The sequence below is a fragment of the Pimephales promelas genome, chromosome 25 (genome assembly GCF_988280905.1).
Source record: "Pimephales promelas chromosome 25, fPimPro1.hap1.1, whole genome shotgun sequence".
Taxonomy (NCBI): domain Eukaryota; kingdom Metazoa; phylum Chordata; class Actinopteri; order Cypriniformes; family Leuciscidae; genus Pimephales; species Pimephales promelas.
Genome location: NC_142793.1, coordinates 7,437,257 through 7,453,691, shown reverse-complemented (window position 1 = coordinate 7,453,691; position 16,435 = coordinate 7,437,257). Strand labels below are relative to the sequence as shown.

Below are 16,435 nucleotides of genomic sequence, written 5' to 3'. Positions count from 1 at the left end.
AATCTGCATAAAAAAAAACAGATATTGCAATGCACAACTGCAGATTGATCGCGACAACTACCACCAAGTTGCCGTTTTTTGCATTGAAAAAAAAAATCTTTTCATACTACTGTATGTTAAAATGAGGCAAAACAGCTAAAAAACAAACAAACACATGGTTCAGTAGTATTGGACCAAAACTGAACATTGTGTCTTTTTAATGATGATTCAACTTATCAATTTACTATGGTAGAGACTCTCCAAGACAAAAAAAAAATAATACAGATAGGGAAGACATCTAAAATGTGTAAAATGTGTATTATCTGGGGCAGATAATAATGGATAAAAGAAAACTGGGGGTAAGAAATAAGGATCGGAGGCTAAAATACAAATTTTCTCCAGATATCTCTGTCTCTCCGTCTCAGTCAAATGGGCAGTTTGGGCGGCCGTACCGGGCGAGATCGGGCGTAAATATGGCGGCGTTCGGTTTGGAGTGACGTAGGTGGCATCTATGAATAGCCTAGTAACATGTTTCATTTTGGCAAGACTGCTTGTCCTTTAATTCAACCCTTTTGACTTGATATCTATCATTGTCTAGCCTTGTCTGACTTCTGATGGGCGTAGGTTATAAAAGTGTGTAAAATCGACCTTGTATCACATTCTCCTACTGACAGCTCATCATGGCATCCGCATCCAAGAGAATCAAACTGGACGAGGACGACACGTGTGTAACCGGATACTTACACAACGTGTCCATAATTATATAATCAGCATTTAAAAAACAGATATTGCAGATTGACAACTACCACCAAGTTGCCGTTTTTTGCATTGAAAAAAGAGATCTTTTCATCCGAGCGCAAAACTGTGAATCAGCAGTTAAATTGACTGGAATTACAAAATAACCAAGTAAGTATTTAATCAACTTTCTAAGATTGTTTTATTTTCCTACAAACAGAAGTCTATATTTATGTCTAATTTCATCATGTCTTTCTTTTAGGTCGTTCAGGTGAGGGCTTGGACATAATATGTGGAAGAAGAACAAGCCTGACGGTGGTCAACGACCTGCAGTTTGACTACAGAGACCCTCCAAATAAATCTAAACGGACCGTGGAGGAGGATAAAAAATGTCCTAAAAGCAACATGTAAGTTCTTAAATAAATTATATTATTTTAAATTATACTTAAAAACTGCTGGAACAGCTGGAAACTCAGAGCGCTCAGGTGGAGGACCTCACCGCAGGATAAAGCTACAGCTCTGGGATGATCAAATTGGACTGATTTGCTACGGAAAATGCGACCAGTTCACCTCTTTGACCACAAGGGAATTCGATGGAGAACTGTTTATTACAACAACGAAAGAAACCGAAATCCAAGAAATCCCATCATGGCCTGGGCTGGGTGACATAATTCCTCACAAAGAAACAGAGCAACCGGTAACAGCTGTGTCCGGCGTCATTAACCGGCCGAGGTCGCTGTGTCCCGCAACTGAGGGAATTGCACATTTTGAGTTTTCCCCAAAAACAAATTTCACCGTTGCCAAAAATGCAACATGCTGCAAAAAACGTCCATGTCCAAAGCCACTGTCACAGCACACATCACTCTTTTCTAAACTTGTAGAGGATGGACAGGACGTGGAGGAGGACTTCCTTATTAAAAGTGAACATTCAAAACGACAATGTCGTTGCAGTGGAAATTGTCGCTGAAAGTCCATGAAATCCTCTCCACAACCGCCCGCAGTCGCAGCACTAATGCCAGAAGGTTTTCCAAAGCCTGCTTCTTAATTACTCTATATTAAACAAAGAAATGTTCATTTTAATTAGAAAACTTCAATTGTTCAAAAATAATTTCAATAAATGTTAAAAATGTTCATGTTAAACTTTTTATTTGGACCTAAACAAATAATGTTCATGTTAAAACTAAAGTTAAATTAAAATATTTGCATTGCATATAGCCTATAAATAGCATTTTTTGTTGTTGTATTTTTTATTTTTAATAGCCTATTTCTCAATAATTTTCTGTTCTTTGTGTTTAAATTTCATTTCTTTGTGTTGTATTGACATTATTATTGTTACTTTCTGTCACGGTGTGGTGCAGGCAGAAGAGCAGACAGAGTCCAGATTACAACGAAGAGAACTTTTACTATCAATATATATCACAAGAATACAGGTAGGAGCAACACAAGGTAACATGCAACATCGACCGACCAAGACTGAATGGAACTGAACTGAACTAAATACACAGAGGAATTAAGCTAAATGGGGTGAAAACAGGTGAAACAGATGAACAAAACGAGGAACAGGTGGCTAATGAGGGAGTGAGTTCAGGAGAGGAGACAAGAGGATCTTGGGAAGTGTAGTGCTGGAGACGCAGACTGTGACACTTTCTTTGTATTGTTGCTTATTTTCAATAAACTGTTCTGTTTTTGCAACTGTAATCTCGTGCTGACTTTTTATTACACATTACAGGCTACACAAATTTACTAGACTTCGACTACAATATTTAAAGCATAGCTACAATGAGCTACACATAGGCTTACACCTTAAGAAAAATAATATTTAAAAATACCATAGTCATTTAAAATAATTTTAGTATATTTGACAAATATCTTTACTGATATTGCATTAACATTTCATTGTGGTATTCATAGTGAATTACACCTTTACAAAAAAAAAAACTTCTTCCTCAACGCTATCATAATGTTATCAAAGACATCTTGGAGTCAACACGTCAAAGAATTATACGCCTTAATAATTACTTTTCCTCTCAGACAATCCAGCCATTTTAGACTATTTCATATAATTAATCTAATAAATATTTAGTAGCCTACATATATTTTCTCTTCTGACATTTGAATATAGAGAGACTGCAACACCTGAAATGTTTGTCAGATTAGAGAGACGTCCAAAATGTGTCCAGCTGGAGAACCTGATCTAGAGTTTCATGACTGAACTCCATATTTATTAGAAATGTTTATATTATTACACAAATACTGTCACAACGGCTGATTCTTGAGTTGTAATCATGGTTTCTTAATCATTTTTATTATACTTTATATATATGAAGTATCACAACCTTCTTTATATGTAAATGTGGAGCAGAAGTGAAAGTGTTCCAGTCCAGATGATGTGACCAATCAGAGAGTGAGACTGAAAGCCCATTTGCATTGTCAGGGTGGAGTGATTGTGATCTCTCAGAATAGAGCAGCTCTGTCTCCAGAGACCATGTTCAAACCCCAAGAGCTTTATTTGACATTTACTGCCACATCAACCTTCTGAAAAGCTCCTGCATCTTCATCTGTTAGTTGAATGATGTTGTCAGACACAAAGTGAACTTGTTGAGAAGCTTTATTGAATGTTGCAGCAAACACACACACACACACACACACACTGTTTGAGTATTGAGTTGTAAAGCACTCCAGCTGCAGCACTAGACTCATGTGAATCCTGCCTGACACAGGACACTCAGATACGGCTCATCTTCAGGAGAGAAACATCAGCACTCAGAGCTCTTGTGGAACGAGACCTCATGAGGAGCTCCATCATGTGTTACTCTGCAGACGTACAGCTCTCCCTCTTCCCAGCGTGCTTTGCTGAGGGTCAGGACGCTACTGCGGCTGTAGCGGCCGTCCTGCTGGCTCTCTGCGCTGGTCAGAACCCCCTCGGTGACCTCTGACCCGTCCAGTGTCCAGCTCACCAGCGCCCCCTGTGGAGAGTAAGAGCTGAGCAGGCAGAGCAGTGCGGCTGAGTCTCCAGAGATCTGCAGAGAAGAGGGCGGCAGCAGAGACACTGAGGGCTTCACTGTGGGACCAGCTGCAGGAGACACACACACACACACACACACACACACACACACACCGCATCAATCAAACTAAACATTGGAATACACAGACTGCTTTAATTCAATTTAATTGGAAATCCCAAAATAAAGTTAGTTTGTCCTCAAGTGAGATATTCAACAAATAAAAAACTCAATGTAAAAGTTTGACTCAAGCTCACATAAAAAGAAATGTATATAACTTATAAGAACTAGAAAACAACGTCTGTGTTTGTATTATAAAGCACTGAATTATAAGCACAACATGAGCAAAAGAGATTCAGTATCATTGACTGAACTACAGAAAGGAGCAACATTTACATTCTGATGTCAAATCTCTTTTTACATGTATGATTTCTACAATAAAAGATGAACTAAATATGAACTCAGTGTAGAAATAAATGAAGGAAAAACAAACCTGTAATAAACTGAATAAACTCATAGTGAGACACAGTATAGAGATATGCTCAGAATTGTATTGATTTTTTTTAAAGGAATAATGCTATTCTGATAATAATATCATTGTTTTAGATTAAATAATTATACAAAAATATCAGTTACACTTTAATTAAAGCCTTTATACATAGTACATACAAGATATTTTTAATGCATTAATTAAATATTGTTTTACTCATTATAATGCATGTATGATCTCATCAATAATTGTAACCAAGGCTTTAACACATTATAATATTATCTATTCATTTTCACACTCATGACAAACAACCAATTTCAGATGAAACAAGGAATTGTAAGTATTATAATATATTTTAACTTTGGTTACAATTATTTACAAAAATTTATACTGCATTATAACATACATTATGAAAACCTTTATAATGCATTATACATAAAGTACACTAATAATATCATCTATACTCAATATCTAATAATCATTATTATTAATAAATGTTGTTCTTGTTTCAACTGTAAAACACTTTCTGAAATCTAAATTATATTTTTATTAGGTGATTAAATGGACAGACTTACTGATCACCAGTTTAGTTCCTCCACCGAATGTGTACCACAGTGATTCAATCTAATGAAACACTCGTACAAAAACCTCTATTCCACTCGAGTGAACACACACTCCAGCAGAGAGAGAGAAACAACACTTCAACACACTGATATTAGAAGATCCTCAGCTCTTCTCAACACTCACTCATTCAGATTTGACTAAATGCTTTCTGATATAACACTGTTTAAAGAAATATATGGGATGAGCTGTGACCTCTGAGGTGACCTTTGACCTCTTTGATCATGGATGATGTTGACATAAATGAATTATTATGAATATTTCAGATCCATATTGTTTAATAAAGTTTCATATGAACTGATTATAAGACCTGATGAACTTCATGTGGAAAATGTGGGGAAAAAATAGACAAATATTTCCCAGATCAACATTGATTCCAAAGACCATAATGAACTATTTTTGGATTACTCTAAATATAGTAAAACTTATTTATTTAGTTCTTGATTTCTCGTTGTTATCATGCTTTTAAAGGTGTAGCCGATGACTGTACTCATAAAGAGAGATTTCTGAGTTTGACAAATATGTTTAAAATGATCTACATTCATGATTCTCAAAAACAAAAATATTTCACTATTAATAAATAAATAATAAATAGTTGAATAACATTATTCTGAGAGTAAAATCTTCTATGTAGAGTGTATATGAGTGTGTTGTCAGCACAAGCTGTTGTAAATCCTGCCCACTTCTTTGCATTGTCAGCACATGCTTCAGTGCTCTGAGAGTGTTTATAGTGCTGTGAGTTTAACACTTCATGACTGAGAGCAGAACACACACACTCTTCATCATCACACAAGACTAAACTACAACTATGAACAACATCGGCATCTTCATCTGGACCATTGCACTGTTTATTCAAGGTAAAACATTTAAAGAAATGTTCACAATAAATGATTATAATATTATTAACAATGCTGCTTTTTCTCACAGGTTTCAGTGGACAGGTGACTGTGACTCAGACTCCTTCTGTAAAAACGGTTACAATTGGTGAATCAGTCTCAATAAACTGCAAAACAAACACAATAGTGAGCAATGCCTGTGTAGGTACATATACTTGTATGCACTGGTATCAGCAGAAACCTGGAGAAGCTCCTGAACTCCTGATTCATTCTGCAAACCAAAGAGTTTCAAACACTCCATCTAGATTCAGTGGCAGTGGATCCAGAACTGATTTTACTCTGAGCATCAGTGGAGTCCAGACTGAAGATACAGGAGATTATTACTGTCTGAGTTATCACTGTCCTAGTAGCTGTGTGTTCACACAGTGATAAAGAGTCGTACAAAAACCTCTGTCAGTCAGACGTCACAGTGACTGCACTGATACAGCTGAGAGAAACTGCAGCTGCTGATGGAGGATCACACACTACACAATATCAATGTCTAGCAAACTTTAGAAAGACTTAACATTTAAAGGTAAATGTAATATACGCTTTTCTGTGTCCGTGATACAGAGCAATTACTTATTAATTACTTAGTAGTAAACATTGTAAGAACATGTTAAAAAATGTAATGAACATTTTACAGCCTGCACTTACAGATTGTAATTACACTCGTGTAATAGGCAGCTACTGTTACACATGTGTTACAGGCCGAGTCGGTTACATACGTGTTTCCCCAGGTGTTGTTTAAACACGTGTTTAATTTAGTTACATTTGTGATGAATGTATTGTATGCTAGAGACGATTCAGCATCAGCAAAAACAGCGAGTCTATTACGTTAGCCAAAATCATCGGTCAAACTGATCCCTCGTGACTCTTCCCTTTGATTATCTAATTTAGATTTTAGTAAAGACAAGAACAACTTAATAAAAAATATAAAATATTGTTTGTATCCATAACATTTACTTACGGTCGCCGTTGTGCCGACGTTACGTTACGACACACAATACAGTGCCTTACACCGTGTCCTAACTGCACACGCCGCGACACGTGATTAAAGGTATCTTTTCCATGTTGATCAGAGTTTTTGTCCTAACCAGACGCGACGGCGACACACAAAGCTTCTAATTTAGAAACGGTTCCTATTACTGTGAAGAAATTACACTGGTTATGAGTACACATTATTTATTTTTAGTTAAAAATAGGTCACTGTGCCACAAGCGACAGATTTTGAAAGCATGTAATATGGCGTTCAAAATGAATTATATGCAAACATACAACTGTACTTTATAACAAATTTAGTCAATGAATATATTTTGTTAATGTTTTGATTTTTAATAATGTTATTTCTTGATTTGATTATGTCCTTACCCATTTCCAAAGCGAGTGCGGGTCAACAGTGCGCTTTCACAGAGAGACTCCGCCCACTCGCTGTTCTGAATGGCTGTGATTTTTGATTGACGTGTGGCGTCTCACAGTCGCGTCTAGTGTGGACAGACACTCTTGCTGTCGCTGGAATTTTATCGTGTCACGTGTAGTTCGGACACGGTGTTATTAGGGGTTTGATCATTTGATTAGCTTTTCAGTTGCACAGCTAAATGAACAAATAAATACAGAAATATATCAAAGTATTCACGTAAACACAGTAGATGTAATAACTAGATTGTAAGTACTGTAAGTACTCTCTCTCTCTCTCTCTCTCTCTCTCTCTCTCTGTCTCACACACACACACACACACACACACACACACACACACACACACACACACACACACACACACACACACACACGCAGACAGAGGGAACTATACTCATCAGTTGATAAATCAACCTCACTGTGAAAGCCCTTCACAATTAATATTGAAAGTTTGTTTGCTAAATATTTGTTTGTTTTTATGGACCTAATAATTAGCCTAACGCTGTTGAAATTTAACTGAAAAAAACATGTCTTTAATAATAATATTATATATTTATTTTACTGTGGCTCTTTTGGAAAAATGCATTAACCATAAATAAATAAAAAAAAGGCTATTTGGTCAAAAAAGGTTCGGGACCCCTGAGATAAGCAGTCTTATAAATCCAATTCCTCTCAGATATCACTCAATGAAACCAGGTACAAATACAATAGGATTAAGTAGTCTAAACATAACTGGTGTGTGCATGTGATAAATCTTTCAGATTTTATATTTGTTATAAGCTTCTTATTAGCTATATGGCCCTACAGTGTAATGTAATACAAGGATAACTAGAGGTTTTCACATATTGGGCCCTATTTTACCGATCTGAAACGCAAGTGTCAAAGTGCGACTTTGTGGGCGGGTCCCGGCGCTGTTGCTGTTTTCCCGGCGGGATAAATGCCTCTGGAGCAAATCTAAAAGGGGTTGGTCTGAAGTAGCTTCATTATTCATTGGTGTGGTTTGGGCGTAACGTGAAATAAACCAATCAGAGCGCCATCCAACATACCCTTTAAGAGCAGGTGCGCATGTTGCATGACGGATTGTTATAATAACGGCGGGTTTACCAGGCGCGCGTCAGGAGCGTTCACAGCCGATGAGACCGACGTTCTTGTAGACAGTGAAAGACAGAGAGGTGACGGTGTATGGGGATGGAGAAACCCTCGCATCAGCATCGGTTAAACATTATATACATATGTTTCTTGCCACTATTGGGCAAACAGGTCTGATCCTTCCTTAATAAAATTAGCCTTAAAAAATGGGTAATACGTTTTTTTCATCTTCATGTAAAGCACAATGACTTCCCTCATGTGTTAATATTTTTCCTTGTAATAATGTATGATTTGCAAAAATAAAAACTGCTGCATCTGTTGATGAGAGAATCAAAGCGCGTTGTGTACCCACTACATTATGGCCAAGCATGTGCGCTTAAAATAGCATTATGAACAACGCGGCACTGACTTTAGACCAGGTTTTTTGTTTTCTGGAAGTGTAAAATAGCACCAGGGAATGTTTGCGCCGAAATCCAGGGAGCGCAAGTTCATTCTCTAGTTTACCGACGTGCGTCTGTGGAGGGAAAAATCCCGCTTTGCGCGCGTGTAAAATAGGAATGAGACATGCGTTTGTGTATAAAGTTATTTGCGCCGGGTGCAAGATAGAGCCCATTGACTTTTGCAGGCAAGAGTAGTTGAAGAAAGTAGCTGGAGCCTTACCATGAAAAGGCTAAAAGTGGGGATATTGCCAGCTTTTTTTTGCAAAAAAATGAAATAAAATAAAAAATAAAAGTAGTACACAGGAGGAAGAGTGTGAGGGAAATGAAGGAGAAGGCAGTAAACTGGAGAGTCCATGAGGGTCATTTGTGGACTATATATGTTTTTAATTATAATAAGACCTTGAGTATTGTCAACTGTTTTATATCTGTAGTCCACTACACCTTGGACACAATTATTGTACTTTTTGAAATAAATTTTCATTTTGCTTTTTATACTTTTACTTTTTAAAAGATGCACAGTTTGTTTTGTTTGAACACTGCACTGGGCTCAAACCTTTGATTAAACAAAAACTACTAAAGTTTAAAAGTGTTTTATGTTTGTTTTGTTAAACCAATTCACATATAGGGATTGGCATGTACCGTCTACCCCTGCCACCCTGCCGACACCTCTTGCCACCCCTTTGCCCCCCTTGTCAAATTTTCTAGATCCGCCATTGGTCTCAGGAGTCACAATAAACACACTAAATAAAGTCATGATTGTGTAACTCTAGTGTATATGAGTGTGTTGTCAGCACAAGCTGTTGTAAATCCTGCCCACTTCTTTGCATTGTCAGCACATGCTTCAGTGCTCTGAGAGTGTTTATAGTGCTGTGAGTTTAACACTTCATGACTGAGAGCAGAACACACACACTCTTCATCATCACACAAGACTAAACTACAACTATGAACAACATCTGCATCTTCATCTGGACCATTGCACTGTTTGCTCAAGGTTGTTACTTTTTAACATAAATATAATATGCCATTGTTGTTTTGATCATTTTAATATACAAATATAAGGCGATTAACAAACTGACTGACTTTCTTTTCTCTTCTTCAGAATCCAGAGGAGTGACTCTGACTCAACCTGAAGTTAAAACTGTCCAACTGAGTCAAACGGCAACAATAGAGTGTCATATAGATGTAGGAATATACAGCAGCCACTTATATTGGTATCAGCAGAAACCTGGAGAAGCTCCTAAACTCCTGATTTATTATATAAGCAGCCGTTATACTGGAACTCCATCTAGATTCAGTGGCAGTGGAACAGCAAATACTGGACGAGATTTTACTCTGAGCATCAGTGGAGTCCAGACTGAAGATACAGGAGATTATTACTGTCAGAGTTATCACAGTGGTCCAGTGTTCACACAGTGATAAAGAGTCGTACAAAAACCTCTGTCAGTCAGACGTCACAGTGACTGCACTGATACAGCTGAGAGAAACTGCAGCTGCTGATGGAGGATCACACACTACACAATATCAATGTTTAGTTCAAACTTTCTAAAGACTTTAAAGGTAAATGTAGAATATACGATTTTCTCTATGCTAAAATTGTCACAGTTCATGGATCCGTGTGTTCATTTTGTGTATCTTGTGTGTGTGTGTGTGTGTGTGTGTGAGAGAGAGAGAGAGAGAGTGAGAGAGACTATTTATTGAAAGTGTTTGACTTTTTTGGACTTCTTTATCTGGCGTTGGCTCCCATTTGAAACAGTTCGGCTCAAGTCCAGCAAATTCAGGGTCATGATTGAGACAAGCTGTTTTGTTGTTGAGGTTTTGTTCAAACCAACCATCGAATATACCCTCTCAGCATCAGCATTAGGATGCAGAAGCACTAAAACCAAGACTGCGATCTTTGATAGCCTCCCAAATGGATTCAAGCATCGTCTCCTCCTCAGGAGTCACTCAGGACCTTTTCTGAACAGAACAAGAGATCCAGCAAAATTCAGATCAATTTGAGCCAATATCCCTCTTGCTTCGACAGCTCTTTGTGTATGGTTCTCAGGTTCGATCTCTTCAAGCATCTGTACTATTGCAGGCAACCTGTCCATAACATTGCAACATGCTATGTGCCTACAGGCCCAACGTGTGTCACTTGCTGCTGGAGTTCCCTTGTGCACCATCAAACATCTCCCGCTGCACTTCCAGCCATTTGTTCTGTCCATAAGACCCAGACATGAATACATGCAGTCGTTCCAATAATGAGCAGAAGTTTCCTGCATCTGCCATACTTTTTTACAGCGTCTACTATAACTAAGTTCAAGCAGTGTGCACTACTGTGGCATGTTTGGCTTCTTCTTTAATTTCAGCTTGAACACCTGCATGTCCCCGCACATCACTGCTACGCCATCGTAGCCCTGGCCTACAAGGTTTTTCTTGTGCTCCAGCCCATGGTACTCAAGGAAGAAGATAATCTCGTCACTTCAGGCGGCAGCATCCTGGTGTTCTGCCCCTTCAAACTCTAGAAAGCTTCCATGAAACACACTGTTGTGGAAAACATTTTAATATAGTATTGACTTTCAGCCTCCTGCTTCTTCTTTTGCTCATCCATTAGTCCAAACATTGAAGTATTTTTATCCATAGTTTTCTTGTTTTCTGTCCATACGAACATTGCCTTTACATGGCCTTCAGATCTGGCCTGAGAACAGAAACCACTGTCTTTCATTGTAGGCTTTTTCCAGTTACGATAACCCTCGAATGAGGTGAAAACTGTCCTTGGAGCATCGGGGAGGAAAAATGGCCACCAGCAAAACAGTAACGGCATCTTTCGAGTGCGAGTAATCTAACCAGGGATGAGATTTGAACCAGTCGCTTCTGCTGGAGGGTCTTAGGGAAACTGTTGCCCATTCGCTGCACTGGCACCTCACGCCGGACTTGGATACGTCTAGAAGAAGGAGGAGAGGAAAGGTTCACATCGAAACTAATTAAACAATATTACTCGTAAAAACATAATCAATTAGGAACTGTCATTGATTAGTTTTAACCAGAGGTGTCAAGTAACGAAGTACAAAAACATTGTTACTAGGGATGCAAATTATCGATTAATTCATTAACCTTATCGATCGATTAACGATTAACTGACAAGCGGCTATTTTCCTGAGAATGTACATTTCTCACTGTATCAATAGTGTCTTAACATAAAAAGCGAAATATTGCTGTTACGTTCCCCAGCCCGCTGTGTGTTTCTACACATCTGAGTTTCTCTTGCTCTTAATTATAGATGAGCTACACCTGAGCAGCAGCCGCATACTCGAGCTACAATCGCTTTCCGGACCCACACCTGAGGGCACACAGAGCCTGAGAACGAGAGCCTGAGTCGATGCACTGCCGTGCTGTCTGTCGTAGGAGCTTTTGCAGTCCACCCCGGGAATCAGAAGCGCTCCGCCTTTGTAACTAATCTGTCTGTGTTTCGTGAAGCTATCCGGTACTTGTTGACCGACCTACTAAATAAACATACCCCTATTTTTGACACGAGCTGGCCTGTGTGCGTCTCTCCTCTATGTTCAGGGTGGTGTCCGTCCGCCCGTAACATATTGGAACGTAACAATTACTTATATACTGAATAAAAATGCATGTTATATTGCTCAAATGATGTTTTATTGTAACAGTTGGGATATGGTACAGAATGGCATTTATGTAGTTTAACAAAATAGCATAGAAAATTTAAACACATAAAAAATATTCGTGCACTGGCTCACCTCTTGCAAACATTTAGCAAGATAAAATATATGTTAATAAAAATCCATATGGGTAGGCTTAGCCTTAATATATTAAGTCTATATTTAATAATCTATCTGGTAAACTACTTGTATAAAAAAAAATGTAAACATTAGCAGCAGCTCTTATAATCCCCCTTGGTCTGAGAAAGGTCACAGTAAGATTACCAGACTTGGAAATGTCAAATATAAAACTGAAGGGATGTCCATTTTCACAAATTCCCATGATTGATCGTCATTTAAATTAACAATCAATAATGCGTCTGCTGCAGTGGGTGGCGTACGGCCAAAAGCTGGACAGGGTCTCTGCTACTGCTCAAAACGCTATGTTCCTCACCAAATTAAAGAGAATGGTTTTTAATCTAAATAAAGGGCTAGTAGGATTGTAAAATGTTTCAATATTATAGATAATTAAATTAAATTAATTATTTAATAATCAAATATAACGACTCATACAACGTGTCACCAACGCCGCCTCAGACGTGTGCTTGTCAGAATGTGTTGTGGACGCGCACTGAAAACAGCAACCAAACACAATGAATTCACAACCATTTAATAAAATAGTGTTCTGATGTTATCTAAGATGACAGTCACAAATTAATCATTGTTATTATTAGTAGTGCATTTCTGCTTGAGCAGCGCGGGCTGAATGAATAACCGATGAGCACTTTCGTTATTTAAATCAAAGAAACACAACCGATATGAGATTAGTCAGATATATACAAAATGAACATAATTTTACAAATAATATCTTCACAAAATGACGTGAATACACAAGTGAACTTGAACCACGTTATGTGACATTCAGAATGACTGAATGTTGTTCACGCGCTCTTCCTGGAACAACGAGACAGGGCAACTAAACCCAAATTATTCACCACGTTTTATTACAATATTGTTGTCTTTATAATGTAATGTAATATGACACTCCCAATAGTAATTATTAGTCGTGCATTGCCGTTTGAGCCAAAGATCACGCTTCAATTCTTCACAAAATTCATCCAATATGTGTCACGACACACAGTGAACGGAAGATCCAATCTGCAGATGTTTATTATAAAGGGCAATCCAAAATCATAGTCTTCCAGTCAAAATCCAAATAATCAAACCAAACATGAAAACCAAACACAAACCAACTAGGAAACAGACCAAAGAAGTGGTGCCATCTAACAACGAATCCGTACACATACTAACACAGACAGGGAATAAATACACAGATCTAACAAGACTAACAATGAACAGCTGGGAACAATGATGACGGGAAACAGCTGAGTGCAATGAACTGATGAGTGACAGTGACAGACAGAATGCTGGGAAATGAAGTCAATAGTGAAGGACACCTTAAACACGAAGACCTCTAGTGACAAACAAGGGAACACAACCAGACACTGTGACAATATGAGATAAATCAGATATAGTAAGGCATAACGTTACACATAATAAACTATTACAACTTACATTTGCATAAAACAAAAGGCTGCGAATACACACGCAAACGTAGTCCTGATGAAGTCCCAAACATAACTCCGGCGCGCTCGCTTACATGTTTCGCGGTTGAGCAGCAGGCACACGAATAGATCCGGTTAATCGATGATAGATAAGTTTGATCGATTAATGTTTTATCGACAATTAACCGATAATCGATTAATCGTTGACATCCCTAATTGTTAACTTACTTAAGTAGACATTTTGGGTATCTATACTTTACTGGAGTAATTCTTTTTCAGCCGACTCCTTACATTTCCACTCGATTATCTGTTCTGTCTACTCCATACATTTTAAAAATAGTCGAGTTACTCCTATTTAATTTCGGCTTGTTTTCATTCCGGCTTGTCATCCTTAAATTATAAAAATAAATAAATAAAAAATCAGAGCAAAAACATGCAATTATTAATTTGAGCAATAGATCTAAAATACATTCTACACAAAATATAAAAACTCATCTCCCATCTCATCACACTTTCACTCTGACAACTTTCCCTAATTATTAAACCTCTACATGCATTCGGTTTGCTCTACCATTTATTAGTGATTTACAGTTTGTTTACTATACTATATACCTGAGCATTCAGTATTGTGCAATATAGCATACAGAAGGTGATGGACATTTTGGGGGGAAAGAAGTGCTGCATTTTATCAGTTAAACGCGACTTTTCATGAACATCCTATAATCCAACCCACTGCGCAATGTGACGTTAGAGTGACGTCTTTTCTATGTCATTTTTGGACGTCCAATTTCGGTCCACTGAAGGGGTTGTTTTGTAACGCCAGGCGACATCTTTATTCGACGTCTTTTGCACGTCTAATATTGACGTCGGTGGGACCAAATGTGGTCGTTTGTGGACGTCTTTTCAACATCAAATTTAGTCTCTTCTAAAACTTCTAGAACTGTAGTCCCATGTTTCAAAAAGGTAGAGGACATTTTTAAGGGATGTTATCTGTACCAAGTATTTATATTTATGCATTTGGCAGATACTTTTATCCACAGTGACTTTACACAGATTATCTGTCTCATATTCTACTGTCAGGACATAATGACAGTTTTATCAAATATGTAAAAAACTAAATTCCTAAGTTACCTACAGCAGCTTTAAATAGGAGCCTGGTCTTGTTAGTCCGAAAAAGCCAACACAGTCTCATGAAGATGCGTATCTATACCACGAGTGTCATTTCTCGTGGCATTTATACGCCAAAAGTGTTTTTTTCGTGTATATGGTACGCACTAAAAAACCCTGGGTTAGGTTTAGGGGGGAGGGGGGTGGGGAGTTCGTGCGTATTATACGCAAAAAAGTGCGTATCATATGTACGCGAAAATCGCGTGCCAAATACACGCAAAAACTGTTTTTGGCGTATAAATGCCACGAGAAATGACATTCGTGCCATAGACACGAACTTTCATGAGATCGGGCTGGAAAAAGCTGCCCGGAGGCGTTGCCAAGACGGTGGCTGAGTGGCATGACTTGCCTAAAAGGACTTTGGTCAGGCCTATGATTTTGTCTAATAAACTCATTAAACGTACAGTATGCGATTTTTGGCCACCAGGGATCACTCGTTTAAAATAATAACAAAAGACGTACTTTGATGACGTCGGGAAAGAGCGTGGGCTCACGGGAGTTGTTGTCGCTGTCAATGACAACCAGCTCAGCTCATGACATGACATCATCGTTTCACAAAATATATACGGCATCTCTCTGTAGATTTAGCTTGTCAAGAAGCTTTAAATGCAACCCCAATGTTTACCTGTGTCATGCTTCTCCTGTCCCAAACCCTTCTCGGGTCATATTTTTCACCCGTACGTTTGAGCTTTAGCTAATGAGCTGGCTGTAGCAGCAGAACGTGCAGGCAAAGCGTAATCGTGGTCCATAACAACAATACAGACGAATATAAATATTTATATTACGCCCCTTCAATGAATGACCTATTTGAGAACATGTTTCATATATAGGGCGCACCGGATTATAAAGCGCATAAGATACTGCAGTCAAACGTTTGACTGGGTTTGCGTTAGCATCCACTATGTGCTAAAGGCTAAAGGGAATGTAGCGAGTGCGCGGCGCCGGAGGTGAGGCGTTTATTTAGTAAGCATGAGCGCGCTGAAGCGGGCACGTACATTCGCAGCCTGACTCATATGAGTATTCAATGTGCGCGGCTCGCTGACAGCAACAGTTGGCTGATTTGAATGAGACGACACGGTTACTGTGAGCGGGGAGCGCTTTATGCGTGAGCAGCACCGGGGACAGTGTGTCTGTTAAGAGTGAGCGCTCGTGAGCGGGCACGTGATTTACACACATAAAAATTAGGGATGAAACGATACCGTTATTTCAAATCCGATCCGATACCAAAATTCTGAGTATCAGCCGATACCGATCCGATATTTTTATTTTATTTTTAAACTAATAAAAAATTTAGCAATTTCCTCAATTAGCCCCTTAAAATATACCTCCAGTATATAGTCCACAACAACAGTTGATTATGAAAGACTGCCACCCTTTATTCAAACACTACTATATATATATATATATATATATATATA

At 38.3% G+C, this 16,435-nt stretch overlaps 1 long non-coding RNA gene and 1 gene segment (V, D, J or C); one reads left to right on the top strand and one right to left on the bottom strand.

The window, feature by feature from the left end:
- Window positions 1–3,470: 3,470 nt before the first annotated feature.
- Window positions 3,471–5,053, bottom strand: LOC148965012 (immunoglobulin lambda constant 7-like). The segment is given in 2 exon segments: window positions 3,471–3,787; window positions 5,023–5,053. Coding segments are annotated over 2 exon segments (348 nt in total).
- Window positions 5,054–10,676: 5,623 nt separating this feature from the next.
- On the top strand, window positions 10,677–12,160 carry LOC148965011 (uncharacterized). Its single transcript, XR_016150679.1, has 2 exons — window positions 10,677–11,593; window positions 11,907–12,160. It is a non-coding gene; the product is annotated as an uncharacterized LOC148965011 (long non-coding RNA).
- The last annotated feature ends 4,275 nt before the right edge of the window (window positions 12,161–16,435 follow it).